The sequence below is a fragment of the Chlorocebus sabaeus genome, chromosome X, assembly GCF_047675955.1.
Source record: "Chlorocebus sabaeus isolate Y175 chromosome X, mChlSab1.0.hap1, whole genome shotgun sequence".
In the NCBI taxonomy this organism is placed as follows: domain Eukaryota; kingdom Metazoa; phylum Chordata; class Mammalia; order Primates; family Cercopithecidae; genus Chlorocebus; species Chlorocebus sabaeus.
The window spans coordinates 451-17378 of record NC_132933.1 but is presented as its reverse complement, the minus strand read 5'-3'; the positions used below and the strand labels follow the sequence as shown (position 1 = coordinate 17378).

The 16928-nt window shown below is 36.4% G+C and overlaps 1 protein-coding gene across 5 annotated transcripts in view; it reads left to right on the top strand.

The window, feature by feature from the left end:
• Nucleotides 1–16691, top strand: part of TMLHE (trimethyllysine hydroxylase, epsilon) — a 113239-nt gene extending 96548 nt beyond the window's left edge. For 3 of the 5 annotated variants that reach the window (XM_073013270.1, XM_073013269.1, XM_073013268.1), the window contains 3 exons: nt 1923–2159; nt 14277–14415; nt 15093–16691. In XM_073013270.1, coding sequence (XP_072869371.1) covers nt 1923–2159; nt 14277–14415; nt 15093–15224 — 508 coding nt within the window. In that variant the 3' untranslated portion in view covers nt 15225–16691. Of the gene's footprint in view, nt 1–1922; nt 2160–3158; nt 4356–14276; nt 14416–15092 lie in introns of those variants that run through there. The other 2 variants (XM_037989310.2, XM_037989309.2) reach the window with 1 other exon arrangement.
• The last annotated feature ends 237 nt before the right edge of the window (nt 16692–16928 follow it).

The window sequence follows — 16928 nt, the reverse complement described above, 5'->3', positions numbered from 1 at the left end:
TACCTTTGCTCTGGATCTCATCCTTTCCAGCTTCCTGGGGATTTCTCTCTCCTCTATCTTCAGCTTTTCCATACCTATTGACTTCTTCCTATCAGCCTCCCATATCTTAATTCTCTATTTTTGTACTTCCTTGGACTCTACCTCTGTCTAGCTACAGCCATGTTTTTCTCTTCCACTTCATGGCTAAGATTATTAAAAGAATAATAGCTACATTCAATATATTTTCATTCTCACTTCCCATTTACTCCTCAAACCCATAGGCATCTAGTTTTCCCAACCCACCCCTCACCGCAATTAAAGTTACTCTCTCTAACATCAGCAGCAACTAACTAATTGTGATATCCAGTGTGTACTGTCATCTTACTTGACCCCTGAGACATACTGTTAACCACTACTAAGTTTCTTAAATATTCCTTCTTTCCTAGTTTCCCTCCTATATATCTGACCATTTTTCCTTAGCCTCCTTTGCTGACTTCTTTTGTCTATTTCCTAAATATTATCCTTCCTCAAGGTTTTCTCCTTATCCCTCTTTTCTTACCTGAAATGATCTCCCCAAATGACCTCTTCCATGCTCTTGGCTTTAGCTATCACTTGTAACAAAATCCACCTCTCTTCCTTAAACATCTTAACTGGTAACTAAAAAACCCTGACCTAGAAGTTTCACAGAAATTGCAATATAGCCAGGCTTACCTTTCTCTTTTTAATTGTATTTATATTACATTAGATTGTCCTTGATTTTACTCTATCTTTTTGTTTATTTCTTATTTTAATTTGCTGTTTACTTTTTCTTAGTTTTGCTTTTTTGACTAAATTACTATTAATTTTATTTCCCCTCATTAATTTGAAAATTCTACCTTAGTTTTCCGGTCAATTAATAGTCACCTTACCTTTCCCTGTTAACATATTCAGACATATATGATTAGCTGTTCTAACATGCCTCTAAACTGGACTCCTTCCTCAACCTCTCATACTTCCTCATTGTCATTCAATAGCATATTTGCCTGTAATCTCAGTCTTAGTGAACAACATTATCATTTTTCAGGTGCCCAAGTGAGAAACCTGGAGTTATTCTAGATTCTTGCCTGTCCTTCAGTTATCAAATTCTGCTACTTCTACCTCAGTATCTCTCAGGCGTGTCTTCTTCTCTATAATGCCCCTTTCTGAGTTCAAGCTCTCAATATTTTTCTTTACTATTTCAGTTATTCAAGTTGTCTTCCAAGATTTTTTGTCACACTGCTTCTCACCAGTCCATATTCCACACTATCAACATAATGGACTCTTTAAAATATTGATATGGTCGTAGAGTTTCACAGTTTAAAATCATTTTGTGGTACTCTGTGCTATGCCAATAGGAACTTCTTACTCTCTTCCTTAAATATACCTTGTTTTACATTGGTATCTTTGGTCATGCTTTCTGCCTGGAATGCCTTCTCCTCATCTCAATCTCCTTCTTCTCCAATTCTTGCTCATTCTTTAAGATTAGTCAAAACAATTTCCATTCTCCAAAACATTTCTTTATACAACACCCCACTAGAACAGATCGCTCCTTTGTTTATGACCCCACTATATCTCGTATGCAACTTTATTATAGTACCTATCATATTTTATTTGGTATTTATTTACTTTATCTCTTCTTACTAGACTATGAGCTTCTTGAAAATATAGGTTATATATTATTCATGCCTGTATTCCCAGGGCCCAGCACATATAAGCTTCAATATATGTTAGATATGTTTAGAAGAAACCTCTACTGGCATTAATATTTCAAAACACAAAAAAGTACAACTGCCTATGAGTGGAAAACAATTAGGAAATGAAAAGAAAAGGACAAGTAGGTTCAGTAATTATTTTATATATAATTTCTAGAATTTTGATATGTTCTCTCTTCCACTGAACAGAAGAATTTTCTTTTCTCTCTTTAGCATTCAAGTGTTTCATTGTCTTAAACATGAAGGAACTGGTGGCAGGACACTGCTAGTGGATGGATTCTATGCAGCAGAACAGGTACTTCAAAAGGCACCTGAGGAATTTGAACTCCTCAGTAAAGTGCCATTGAAGCATGAATATATTGAAGATGTTGGAGAATGTCACAACCACATGATTGGGGTTGGGCCAGTGTTAAATATCTACCCATGGAATAAAGAGCTGTATTTGATCAGGTAAGTATCAAAGAACTATCCCCAATTGTAATATGTTTGCCAAAGGTTAGACTTCTAATGTAACAAAAATCCCTAAGATTCTTATATCTGCTACATTTTAATCTTGCTATTCCATAGCTTTTTATTATCAAACAGTTTATATTCTTCTTATAATTCCCATGGAATAATAAATAGCCATCAACCAAAGAATACTAGATTTATTTTGGAGGTGGGGTCAAATATTAGAGGTAGTATTTTTTAAATGAAACATTATTAAAATGAAAAACAGTTATTAAATTATCCTCAGTGACCAAACAGCTAGGTTTCCCAACAACATTTATGTCTCTAGCCCAGATTTATGCAAAGCTCTTCACCAGTGTATTCAATTGACTACTGATATCACAACTTGCATATTTTGTAGAATATAAAACATATCATATTCAAACCTGAACTCATCACTTCTACTCATTTTAAACCTACTTCTCCACTTGTTTTCCCATTTTCATTCAATGGCACCACCATCCACTAAGTTTTCCAAGCCATAAACATCATATTTAATTTTTCCCTGTCCCTTATATTACATAACCAGTCTTATCAACTCAACCTCCTATATTTTTCTCCAACTATCCCCTGCTTTCTATCTACAATGCCTCTTCTTGCAGTGAGACTACTCTTCTGTCCCGTGGCTAAAGTTATAACTGATGTCCTTGCTTCCACCATGAGCCCTCTTCTATTAATTTCTCATGCTGTAGCTAGAACATTCTTTCTGAAATACAAGTCTTATCTTTTGCTCCCATTTTAAGATCCTTCTAAACCTCCCCAGTGTCTTTCAGAGAAAGACTAGAGTCCTTCCTTATGGCTTTTAAGGTTCTGTATGATCTGATCCCTTCTTCCTCTTCTAGCATATGATTCATGTTTTCCATACATTCTGCCCTAGCTATACCAAACTACTTTGGGTTTCTGGAGCCAATTATTTTGCATCTTGCAGCCAAGCTTTTTACTATGCTTTTTTTTTTGCAGATGGATTACCCCTCCTGCTTCTGCTTATTCCAAGCAAACTGTTACTGTGCATTAATTCAGTTTACTCAGCAAATATTCCATGAGCATCTACCAAGAGTGATGCTCTGTTCTTGACACTGGAGATGAAACTGTAAGCACAACAGACAAAAATTCCTGGCCCTCTTGGAATTCTCATTATAGTGACAAGAGAGAGTAATTAAAAATAAATAAGCAAATATGTAATATATCAAATGGTGATAAGTACTAGGGAAGAACAAAAGAGCAGGGAAAGAGATACGGGGTGAAGAGGCAGGGTGAAGATAGCAGCAAAACTTGACATACTACAAAGAGTACAGGCTTTGTAATCAGAAGGAATTCAGTGTGAAATCCTGACTGCCACTTATTGATTTTGGCCTTGGACAAGTCACTTAACCTGCTAAGTCATGAGTTTCCAGTTACAATAATAATACCTTCTGTGCCCACTTGTTGTGAAGATAAAAATAAATTGTTATCCTTACCTTTACCCCCGACTTGTAGTAGGAACGGTGTAAATATTAATTTACTTCCCTCGGATAAGTTCCTCTGGGAAACTCTCGCTCTGTTACCTCTCATATATCTAAGTGCCTAAAACAATGAGTAGTAACTCATTATTTTCCCAACATTTTATTATGAATATTTCTAAACATATAGAAAAGTTGAAAACATTTAACACAGAAAACCCATAGACTTACATCTAGATTCTACCATTAAGATATTGCTATACTTGCTTTATCACCAATCTTCCCATCTATGCATTCATCAGTTAATCTTATTTTCAGTGAATTTTAAAGTATAATACATTGCAGATATCAGTACATATCTCCCTAAAATACTTCAACATTTGTATCATTGAGTACAATATTTGCTTACAGCTTTTTTAAAGTTACAATATATATGTACTGATGTTTAAAATATTAAATATACACTCACTGAGTTTTGACAAATACATATACCTATGTAACCCAAACCGTTATCAAGATATAAAATATTACTATCACTACAGAAAGTACTCTTATACTCCTGCACATACATCTCAGAGGAACCCATAGATTGAATTATTTTTTTACCACTATAGATTAGATTTTTCCCTGTTCTGTTTATTCTTTTATGAATAGACACCTGGACTCTTTCCAGTTTCAGGTAATTATGAATAAAGTTGCTATGAACATTCATGTAAAAGTGTTTTTTTTGGTATGTTTTCATTTTCATTTCACTAAGGTAGATACCTAGGAGTGGAACTGCTGGGTCATAGAGTAGGTGAGTACTTAGTTTCACAAACAACTGCAAGAAGTTTTACCAAAGTAGTTGTACTATTTTACACCGTCATCAACAATGTATGAATTGTAGCTGCTCAAAGGACATGCCACAGTCTTTTAAACAACCAGCTCTTGCATGAATTCAGAGGGAGAACTCACTCATTACTATGAGAGCGGCACCAAACCACCCATGAGGGACCTGCCCCCATGATGAAAACACCTCCCACCAGGGCCCTACGAAAACTTGCTTGCTCTTTGCTTTGTTTGCTTATAATAGTCATTCCAGCGGCTATGAAGTGGTACCCTACGGTGATTTTTTTTCCATTTTAAAAATGGATTTAGAGGGTACAAGTGCAGATTTCTTACATGCATATATTGCATCGTAGTGGAGTCTGGGCTTTTAGCGTACCATTCACCTGAATAGTGAACATTGCACCCAATAGGTAATTTTTCAACCCTTGTCAACTTCCCACCCTCCACCTTTTGTAGTCTCCAATGTCTATTATTCTATATGTCCATGTGTACCCATTGTTAAGCTCTCACTTACAAGTGAGAATACGTGATATTTGACTGTTTCTGAATTATTTTACTTAAGATAATGTACTCCAGTTCCACTCATGTTACTGTGGAACACATGACTTCATTATTTTTTATGGCTGCATAGTATTCCATGTATATGTAAAATGTAGATGGGTAGATGCCCAGTACTGAGATTGCTGGATCAAATGGTAGTTCTATTTTTAGTTCTTTGCAAAATCTCCATACTTTTTTCCATAAATGTTGTGATAATTTACATTCCCACTAACAGTGCATAAGCATTACTTTTTTCTCCACATCCTCACCAACATCTGTTGTTTTTTGATTTTTAAATAATAGCTATTCTGACTGGTGTAAGATAGTATTGTGTGGCTTTAATTTGCATTTCTCTGATAATTAGTGATATTGAGCATCTTTTACATGTTTGTTGGCCACTTGTATGTCTTTCAAAAAACACCCATTCATGGCCCTTTGGCTACTTTTTAATGGCATTACTTGTTTTTGTTTTTTTTCTTTTTTTTTCTTGTTGAGTTGTTGGAGTTTCTTGCAGATTCTGGATATTAGCCTTTGTTAGATACATAATTTGGAAATATTTTTTCTCATTAGGTAGGTTTACTCTGTTGATTGTTTCTTTTGCTGTGTGGAAGGTTTTTAGCTTAACTGAGTCCCATCTGTTTATTTTTGTTTGTGTTGCATTTGCTTTGGAGGACCTGGTCATAAATTCTTTGCCTAAGCCAGGCCAATGTCCAGAATAATTTTTCCTACATTTTCTTACAGGATTTTTACAGTTTCATGTCTAAAATATAAATCTTTAATCCATCTCGAGTTAATTCACGTATATGGTGAGAGATAGGGGTCCAGTTTCATTCTTCTGCATATGGCTAGCCCGTTTTCCTAGCACCATATATTGAATAGGGTATTCTTTCCCTATTGTTTAATTTCGTCAGTGTTGCAGAAGATCAGTTGTTAATAGGTACTTTATTTCTGGGTTCACTATTCTGTTCCATTGGTCTATATGTCTATTTTTATACCAATATCATGATGTTTTGGTTGCTATAGCCTTGTGGTATAATTCAAAGTCAGAATGTAATACTTCAAGCTTTGTTCTTTTTGCTTAGGATTGGTTTGGCTATTCAGTCTCTTCTTTGGGTTTCATATGAATTTTAAGATTTTTTAATTATGTGAAAAAATGTGTTGGTAATTTGATAGAGATTGCATTAAATCTGTAAATTGCTTTGAGCGGTGTGGTCATTTTAATAATATTGATTCTTTTGATCCATGAGCATGGGATGCTTTTTCGTTTATTTGTGTCATACACAATCTTTTCATCAGTGTTTTGTAGTTCCTCTTGTAGAGATCTTTCACCTCCTCGATTAAACGTATTCCTAGGTGTTTTATTTTTTGTGGCTGTTGTAAATGGGGTCTTCATTTGGTTCTTAGCTTGAATGATATAGGTGTAGAGAAATGCTACTGTGCTTTGTACATTGATTTTGTGTCCTGAAACTTTACTGAAGTTCTTTATCAAGTCTAGGAGTCTTTTGGAAGGGTCTTTAGGAGTTTTATTGTACATTATTTGGGGTTTTCAACATAATGGGGTATTTTTTCTCCCTTATAATATGTATGCCTTTCACTTCTCTCTCTCTCTGCTTGCGTGTGTGTGTGTGTGTGTGTGTGTGTGTGTGTGCACGTGTTATTGCACTAGCTGGGACTTCCAGGACTAACAGTGAATAGTAGTGGCGAGAAAGGACATCCTTGACTTATTTCTGATTTTAGGGGAAAATTACTCAGTGGTTCACTGTAGGTTTTCCATGGATACCCTTTTTTAGAATAAGGAAATTTCCTTCTATTCCTAACATGTTGGGAATTTTATCATTAATTAATATTGAATTTTGTTGAATGCCTTTTCTGCACTTATTCATATGATCATCTGATGTTTCTTATTTAGTATGACAATATAATAAAATACATTGATTGATTTTTGAATGTTGAACCAACTTTGAATACCTGGGATAAACTCCACTTGATCTTGATGTATTATTATCTTTTTGATACATTGCTAGAGGTGATTGGCTAATATCTCAGTAAGAATATTTGTACCTATGTTTATGTGAGATATTGCTATTTAGTTTTTTTCTTGTAATATCTTTGTCTGAGTTTGGTATTAGGATGATGGTATCCTCATAATATGAGTGGGGTCATTTTCTCTCCTTAATTTTCTGAAAGAGACTGTAAAATTTGTATTACATCTTACTTAAATGTTGGATAGAATTCATGAGTGAAATTGTCTGGCCTGGAGTTCTCTTTTTTGAAAAGTTTTAAATTACAGATTCAGTTTCTTTAACAGATGTCAGGCTATTCAGATTATCTACTTTTCTTTGAATTAGTTTTTTTATCATGTGTGTTTAAGAAATTGGTTCATATAAGTTATCAAATATATAGGCATAGATTGATTGTAGTATTCCCCCTCTTATTCTTTTAGTGAGAACATTCAAAATCATCTCTTCTAGCTATTTTGAACTATACAGCATATTATTGTTGACTATTGTCACCCTCCTCCTATCTAACTATAACTGTAACTTTGTACCCAATGACCAACCTCTTCCCATCTCTCTTTCCCTCCTCCCCTCCCCTGCCTCTGGTAACCACTGTTCTAATTTCTACCTCTATAACATCAGCTTTTAAATTTATATTTATTTTATTTTTTTATTTTTGTGGTTACATAATAGGTGTATATATTTATGGGTTACATGAGGTGTTCTAATATAGGTACGCAGTATGTAATAATCACATCAGGGTAAATGGGGTATCCATCACCTCAAGCATTTATCTTTGTATTACAAACAACCAAATTATGCTCTTTTGGTTATTTTAGAAGTACGATTAAATTATTTTTTTACTGTAGTCTCCCTGTTGTGCTAGCAAATACTAGGCCTTATTCATTCTTTCTGTTTTTTGTACCCATTAACCTTCCCCATTTCCTCCCCACATTCCCACTAACCTTCCCAGCCTCCCTTCTACTCTCTATCTTCATTTCAATTACTTAATTTTTAGCTCACACAAATAAGTGAGAACATGCAAAGTTTGTCTTTCTATGCCTGGCTTATTTCCCCTAATGTAATGTCCTACAGGCTTATCCATGTTGTCACACATGACAGGATCTCATTATTTTTTATGGCTGAATAGTACTCCATTGTGCATATGCACCACATTTTCTTTATCCATTCATCTGTTGATGGACACTTAGGTTGATTCCATATCTTGGCTATTGTGAATAGTGCTGCAATAAACATGGGTGTGTTAGTCAAGGTTCTCCAGAGAGACAGAACCGATAGGATGTATGAGAGAGGATTTATGAGGTGTAATTGGTTCAGCTGATTATAGAGGTGGAGAAGTCCCACAATAGGCCATCTGCAAGCTGGAGAACCGAAGAAGCTGGTAGCATGATTCACTCGAAGTCTGGAAGCCTCAGAACTAGGGAAGCTGACAGTACAGACCCCAGTCTGAGGCCAAAGGCCTAAGAGCCCACAGGAGGCTGTTGATGCAAGTCCCAGAGTGCAAAAGTGGAAGAAACTGCAGTCTGATGCCCAAGGGCAGGAGGAGGAAAGGCATCTGGCTCCAGAAGGGAGATAGAATGAGCAGAGACAGAGAGTTCTTCCTCTTCTGCCTATTTGTCCCAACCAGGCTCCCAGCTAATAGGACAGTGCCTGCCCACATTGAAAGTGGATCTTAAGTGTTGCAGTCCACTGTCTCACACACCAAGCTCCCCTGGAAGCACCCTCACAGACACACCCAGGGAATAATGCTTCAACAGCCATGTTGGCATCCCTCAGTCCAGTCAAGCTGACCCGTAAACTGAACCATCACAATGAGAGTGCAGGTATCTCTCCAACATACTGATTTCATTTCCTTTTAATATACCCAGTAGTGAGTGCTTTGGATCATATGCTAGTTCTATTTTTAGTTTTTTGAGGAACCTCAGTACTGTTGTCCATATTGCCTATACTAGTTTACTTTCCCATCAACAATGTATAAGGTTTCCCCTTCTACACATCTTCACCAGCATTTGTTGTTTCTTTAACATAAAGAGTATAAAATCACTTTATTAGAAAGTTTAATCAGTCACAAATGAACAGCATTTTTGAGCACTAAACAGAGGATTAAAATTATTTCCAAACACTAGAGAAAATTATTGAAAATTCTAATGTTTTAGGCTTAAAGTATCATTACCGTCATGAAAGCAAAAATCCTATAGATGATATTTTCTTATATATATATATATTCTAAGTACTATGAAATTATAATAGAAATCATCAATTAAAGTGTAACAAATAAGTAATATCTAACCACGGGCAAATTTATTTTAAGATCACTTTATTATATTTTATTTTATTGCATTTTAATTTTAAAATTTTTAATTATTATGGGTAAATAATAGTTGCATATATTTATGGAGTGCATGTGATGTTTTGATACAGGCATACAATATGTAATGATCAAATCAGGATAATTGGGGTATCTATCATTTCAAGCCTTTATTATTTCTTTGTGTTGGGAACACTCCAATTCTACTCTCTTAGTTATTTTTAAATATACAATAAGTTATTGTTAACTATAGTTGCTCTATTGTGCTGCCAAATACTAGATCTTATTCATTCTCTCTGTGTTTGTACATATTAGCCATCCTGACTTTCAGCCTATTTTTTGTCTTTTTAATGATAGCCTTTGTAACTGGGGTGAGGTGATATTGTGGTTTTGATTTGCATTTCCCTAACGATTAGTGATACGGAGCGTTTAAAAATATACCCATTTGCCATTTGTCTGCCTTCTTTTGAGAAATGTCTATTCAGAACTTTTGTCCATTTTTAAGGGATTATGTCTTTTTTGGTTATTGAGTTTGAGCTCCTTATATATTCTGGGCATTAATCTCTGTAGATGCATAGTTTGCAAACATTTTCTCACATTCTGCGAGTTACCTCTTCACTCCATTGATTGATTGTTTCTTAGAAATTTTCAAATTACAATACACTGTTATTAACTATAGTCACCATGTTGAAAAATAGATCACTTGAACTTATTCCTCTGATCTAAAATTATGTATCCTTTGAGCAGCATATCCCCAACCACTACTCCACAACCCACCAGCCTCTGGTACCCACCATTCTGCTCTCTATTTCTATGATATCAACTTTTTTTTTCATTACACATATGAGTGAGATCATGCAGTACTGATATTTCTGTGCCTGGCTTATTTTCACTTAATGTTCTCCAGGTTCATCCATGTTGTCACAAATGACAGGACTTTCTTCTTTTCCAAGGATGAATAGTATTCCACTTTTTATACATACCACATTTTCTGTATATACTCTCCCATGTATTCTGCCTAGATTGATTTTATATCTTGGCTACTGTGAATATTTCTGCAAAGAACATGGAAGATATCTCTCAGACATACTGATTTCATTTCCTTTGGGTATACACCCAGTGGTGAGACTGCCAGATGATGTAGTAGTTCTACTTTTAGTTTTTTTTTTTTTTTAGAAACCTCCATATTGTTTTCCATAATGGCTGTACTAATTCACATTCCCACCAACAGTGTGCAGGGGTTCACTTATCTCCACATCCTCATCAACATTGTTATCTTTTGTCCTTTTAATAACAGCCATCCTAAGGAGTATGAGGTGATATCTCGTGGTGGTTTTAATTTGAATTTATCTGATTATTAGTGATGTTGAGCACTTTTTCATATACCTGTTGGCCATTTGTATGTCTTCTTTTGAGAAATGTCTATCCAGATCCTTTTCCCATTTTTAAATCACGTTATTTGTTTTCTTACTATTGAGTTGTTTGAGTTCCTCAAATATTTTAGATATTAACCCCTTATCAGATGTATAGTTTGCAAATACTTTCTCCCATTCTGCAGGTTGTCTCTTCATTCTTTTGTTTCCTTTGCTGTGCCAGAAGCTTTTCAGTTTGATGTAATTTCATTTACCTATTTTTTCTTCCGTTGCTTATACTTTTGGATCATATCCAAAAAGTAATTGTATAGACGAATATCATAGAGTTATACCATATGTTTTCTTCTAGTAGATTTATGGTGTCAGGTCTTACATGTAAGTGTTTAATCCATTTTTAGTTGATTTTTGTATATGTTGTAATAAAAGGGTCTAATTTCATTCTTCTGCATGTGGACATCCAGTTTTCCCAGCACCGTTTATTGAATGTATAAGAGTTCTTTTCTCTCCACATACTTGCCAACATCTGTTATTTTTGGTCTTTGTAATAACAGCCATTCTACAATGGCCATATTCCCATACTGTGGGTTGTTTCTTCACTCTGTTGAGTGTTTCCCTTGCCTCACAGAAACTCTTTAGTTTAATCTAGTCTCTTTTATCTATTTTTGGGTTTTGTTTCCTGTGCTTTTGGGGTCTTAGCAATAAAATCTTTTCCCAGAGCATTATCCTGGAGAGTCATCCCGAGGTTTTCTTCTAGCATTTTTATAATTTCTATAGCTCCTCCAAGATCACACATCTGAACTGAGATTGTAATGGTGATCTATCTGAAAGCCCATTTATCTACCTATCTGAAAGCCCATCAGCTGTCACTTACACCACAATACACAAATCCATCAAATGCATTGTCCACTCAATTATGGAGCTGTCTTGGGAAATACTTGTCTGTCAGCTAAGAAGAAGGATAACCTTGTTAAATCTTCCTAGCTTTTCTTGTCAGATAAATGCCCACTTTATTTGCTTTCCCCTACTCCCAGGTCTCTCTTGCTTCATATCAAAGCAGGAAAGAAAGGAAAAACTGCACAATAATATGATGGCATCACTTTGTGCCAAAGTCCAGAAATAGTCTTATTCTAATCCAAAGAATATTGCACAACCATTTTGCTTATGTGTAATAGACTTTTCCTGCTACTTTCTCTGTTGGCTTTAGAAAACACCGCCATCTAATGTAAACAGTGAATACCAAATTCCATGTAAACTTGGACAAATCACAGGGCCTTATCATTATTTTCCTTATCTATAAAGTAAGATAATAACAGCTGTACTACTTACCACACGGGGTTATCATACAGAGGGTCAATGAGATACTGTATATGGAAACATTTCTAAACTGTAAATCTCAATTTGAAGTCAAAAGATTACAAGTGTGATCTGTAAAAATGTTGCTCTCATGAACAAGCGTACACAGGAATTACGATCATTTTTCTGTTCTCTGGCATAAATAATGAGTTAAAGAATTAAGGAGACCAGATTTCAAAACCTCTCTGCTACTTATAAACTTTGTGGCAGGTGTCTAAGTTTCAGTTTTAACCTTAAATGTAAAAGAAGGTTAATAACACTTTTCCTTCTGGGATGATGAAATAAGTAAATTTAAAAATATTTTTGCAAATGCTTAACCCAGCACTAGAAGTTTCTGGAAATGACAGTGGGTGTCAATAACCTGGTGAAGACTGTGCGTCCTCACTGCATTCTCCCTCCAGGCATGGCTCCTTGAAGCCTGGGAGGATGGACTATTATATTCTTTTTCTTTTTCTTTCTATTTTTTTTTTTCTTTCCTTTGAGACAGAGTCTCGTTCTGTTGCCCAGGCTGGAGTGCAGTGGCGCAATCTTGGCTCACTGCAGCCTCCGCCGCCCGGGTTCAAGTGATTCTCCTGCCTCAGTCTCCCAAGTAGCTGGGACTACAGACTACAGGCGCGTGCCACCGCGCCTGGCTAATGGTTTTGTTTTGTTTTGTTTTGTTTTGTTTTTGTATTTTTAGTAGCGATGGGGTTTCGCCATGTTGGCCAGGCTGGTCTTGAACTCCTGACCTCAGGTGATCTGCCCACTTCGGCCTCCCAAAGTGCTGGGATTACAGGCGTGAGCCATCACACCTGGCCTATTTTTTCATTTGATTCTCGCAGTAGCCCTGTGAGATCAGCTAGGCAGAGGTTATTATGCTCAATTTTATATGCAACAAAACTAAGAATATTGGCTCTGATTGTGCCATGTACTATATAACACTAAGGAATATTGCCTGAGATGTCCAAAAATGACACCATTGGATGTTAATTTATCTTTGGAAAGAATATATTTGGCAGTATCTAGTAAATCTGAGCATACACATACCTTATGATCCATAAGTTCCATTCTTAAGTTTATTTCAAACAGGAGTGAATATATTTGTTCACCAAAGACATGTAATAGAATGTTCATAACAGCACTGTTTGTAGTAGTTCCAAACTGGAAATTACTCATATGTCCATCAACGGTAGAATGGATAAATAAATTGTGGTGTGATCACGCAATCAACTTCTGTATAGCACCAATAAACTATTGCTAAACAATGATGAAACTCCTAAACATAATATTAAATGAAAAAGAAGCCAGACACAAATGAATACATATTGTGATTGCATTTATATAAAGTTTTATATAAACAGGCAAAACTAATCCTTGGTGATAGAAGTCAGGATGGTAGTTACCCTTGGGTTGGGGGAGTGGCGTTACTGGAAAGGAGCATAAGGAAGGGTTCTGGGGTTCTGGTAATGATCTGTTTATTGACCTGCGTGCTAGTGATATGGATGTGATTACGTCATGAAAATTCATCAAGCTTACGATTTGTGTACTTTCCCATAATGTATAGTATACTTCAGTAAAAAGTTAATTTGCCTTAGGCAAAACGGAAACCCATTATCTTAGGCAAGGTTTTTCAGTGGCTTCCCATGGTACTCAGAATAAAATCCAAAGTCCTTACCATGGCCTGCATGGCAATATATACATGATCTAGCCCCTGGCTACCTCCTCCACATGTAGCCGGTGCCCCTATAAATGTTAGGGTTGAATGAATGATTGAAGATCCCTGGGTGAATGGTCCACTAGGCTATAGCTGGGATTCCTCCCACAAAGGGAGACACCTGAGAAGTTGTAAGTCATCCTGTTAAAAGGAAAGCTTTGTTAGTATAACCTCTCTTGTCCACCCCACCTCAGTTTGGTGAGGAGAAAGCTCAGAGCTTTCCCCAGTGCTTCCATGAACTTTGGCCAGTAAAGACTTAAAATATCATATCATAAGATGAGAGAAACCAGTTGGAACTTAACTTCTATCCCGTATCCTTCGATTATTCAAAGAAAAACAAAATACGGTCAACAGGCAGTGGAACTCCTCACTCCAATGTGATATTCCTGAGAGAATATTGACTTATTGTCACTTCGTCTCTGGGACAAGTATTGAACATAGGGGGAGCCTTACATAAAATTGTTCAATAAACAAAAGATGTCTTTAACATGTGTTTGAGATCTTTCTTCTCATGATTCCATGTTAGGTACAACAACTATGACCGGGCTGTCATCAATACCGTTCCTTATGATGTCGTCCATCGCTGGTATACAGCACACCGGACTCTAACGATAGAGTTGAGGAGACCTGAGAATGAGTTTTGGGTTAAACTAAAGCCTGGCAGGGTGGGTCCTAATCTCTAAAGATGTCAAGCAAGCTTGTAATAATGAAGCAGTGAAGAACGGGTACTTACTTAATATGTGAGTCACAATGTTGCAAAGGAAAAAGAGAAAAGAGTCCTTGGTGTTGGTCATGGTCCTGCGGCTCGCTCACTGAATGCCCTGGAAGCAAGCCTCATCCCATCTCTAAGGCATCAGTAACTCTATTTGTATGGTGAGGGGGTTTAACTGGATGACCCCCAAGGGTCCTTCCAGCTTCATGATTCCATAGTTTTTATTTTGGTATTTCCTCTGGATGAAAAATACCTTCAGCTTAGCAAAAAATGTCATGAGATAATTTAACCCTTTGAGAAAGGGTAGAATAAGAATTAAAGAAAAAGAAAGAAACCAATTATCTGATTTGCTTTGATAAGAGAACAATTACTTGAGAAACAGAAGCTCTTCCACTGCAGGGCCTATTACCTACTGTTGCCTCTGTAACTTCCATTTAGCCTACTACAGGGCTATACACATCTTAGTTTCCAAACGTTTGTTTAATTTCAAAAGAAAAATACCTCATTTAATGTAAGCAGAGAACAACCTAAAGCTTGTCTTTTAAATGATCTCTTCTGACTTAGGGTTCCTTTGGTCTGTCCTTCTTCTGATAGTGTTTTCTCTTTTTTTTTTTTTTTGCCCATTCACAGGTCCTATTTATAGACAACTGGCGTGTCCTACATGGCAGGGAATGCTTCACTGGCTACCGCCAACTCTGTGGCTGCTATTTAACAAGGGATGACGTATTAAACACTGCTCGCCTCTTGGGGCTTGAGGCTTAAAATTGACAGCATCGGGATTATGAATACACCTGGCACCCCGGCTACCAGAATTTCATATGGGCAGAATAATATTTAATATTGTGTCAAACTCTACTTCAGATTGTCTCCTTATCCCATCCCACAAAACAGAAGCTGTCCCTTTCTCTAGTAGGGGAGACTTGTTAGAGAGGGGGGACTCTGAGCTATCTAATGTCAGACTTCTAGTGGGGCAGCTCTCTTCCTCATGTTATAACATGGATCCACTTGTTTTATTTAAACCTTTTAATATAATTTTGGTCAATCTCCTTCAGAAATATAATCTCCATATTGATAGGAAAGCAATAATTGCCATGAGGTAGTGATTTTTTTTTTCCCAAGTAGATCGGTTAGAAAGAACTGCATTCTAGAAATAACAAAGATCCTGATAAAGCAACAATTTGCAAAATTTTTGGTGTTAGGACACCTTAACACTCTTAAAAGTTATTGAAGGCCCCAAGGAGTTCTTGGGTGTGGGTTCTAACTATTGATACTAATTGTTTTAGGTATTAAGACTGGGAAATATTTAAAACTCAAGAACGCAGAAGCACACATCCCTCAGCTATCAGAGAGATGACATAACCATATGTCATGTAGCCTCTGGAAAAGTCCTCTGTCTCCTCACGAGATAATGAGAGGGGGAGAAAAAGCTACTATTGCCTTTGTAACTTCCACTTAGCCTACTACAGGGCTATGCACATCTGGCTTTCCAAAAGTCTGCTTAATTTCAAAAGAAAAATGCTTAATTGAATGTAACTCATCTTGGTGTTATTATGCAAAATAATTTTTAATCTGCAGACCCACTAAAAAGGCCTCAGGGACTCCTCCAGGGGTCTTCAGACCATATTTTGAGAACCCATGGGCTAGCGACTACCTTGAGACAGTCCTTTACATAGGCCTGAGGATTAAAGGGTTTAGCTGAAACCCTAGATTTTTCTCTATAGCCTAATAGAACTCCAAACATTATAAGAATTGCTTGGTAGCATAAGCTCAGGGATAAGGTGGGAATTGAGTTCAAATATAGTGTTTTATCTTCGATACAAATCATCTCTATAGGAGTTAAATTAGGAAGTCACAACAGCTCCTGTTGAACAAACTTATCAGTGTGGTAATCCTATGAGGGATAATTGCAGAAAGGTTTTAGAGACTTGTGAGGTTCCATATGATAATTCTTTACACACACACACACACACACACACCACCACCACCACCACCACCACCAAGAGAAGTACACAGGGCTATCCTGTAATATTATTCAGGGAAATCAGCATGATAGATGCTGTGCCTCCAGAGAGTTCTCTGGAGATTACTACCCAAATGTGTATTTTGGCAATTTGGTGGTATTTAGGATGTAATATGTTTTCCTCCATTTCTGCTATTTTTTTTCTTTCTCTCTCTGTCTCTCTCATAAAATACTATACATGTTAATTACCAAGATTTGAATGAGTCAAATTTAGTAGCTTGCTGCTTTTATTTTTTAAATAGCTTCTTTTATGTATGGGGGGAGGGCAGGTTATGAAGCTTCTTTTCCCTCAGCTTTCATTGAAAGTGAAGCTGTACAATAACCACATTGACCACTGTAGAATGATGAAAGAGAATATAGGCTAGGATGCACACAAGAGGGGGGAAAAGGCATTATTAGTGAAGACAGGAGTTACAAAGCAAAGCAAAGTCAGTATTCAGATAGAG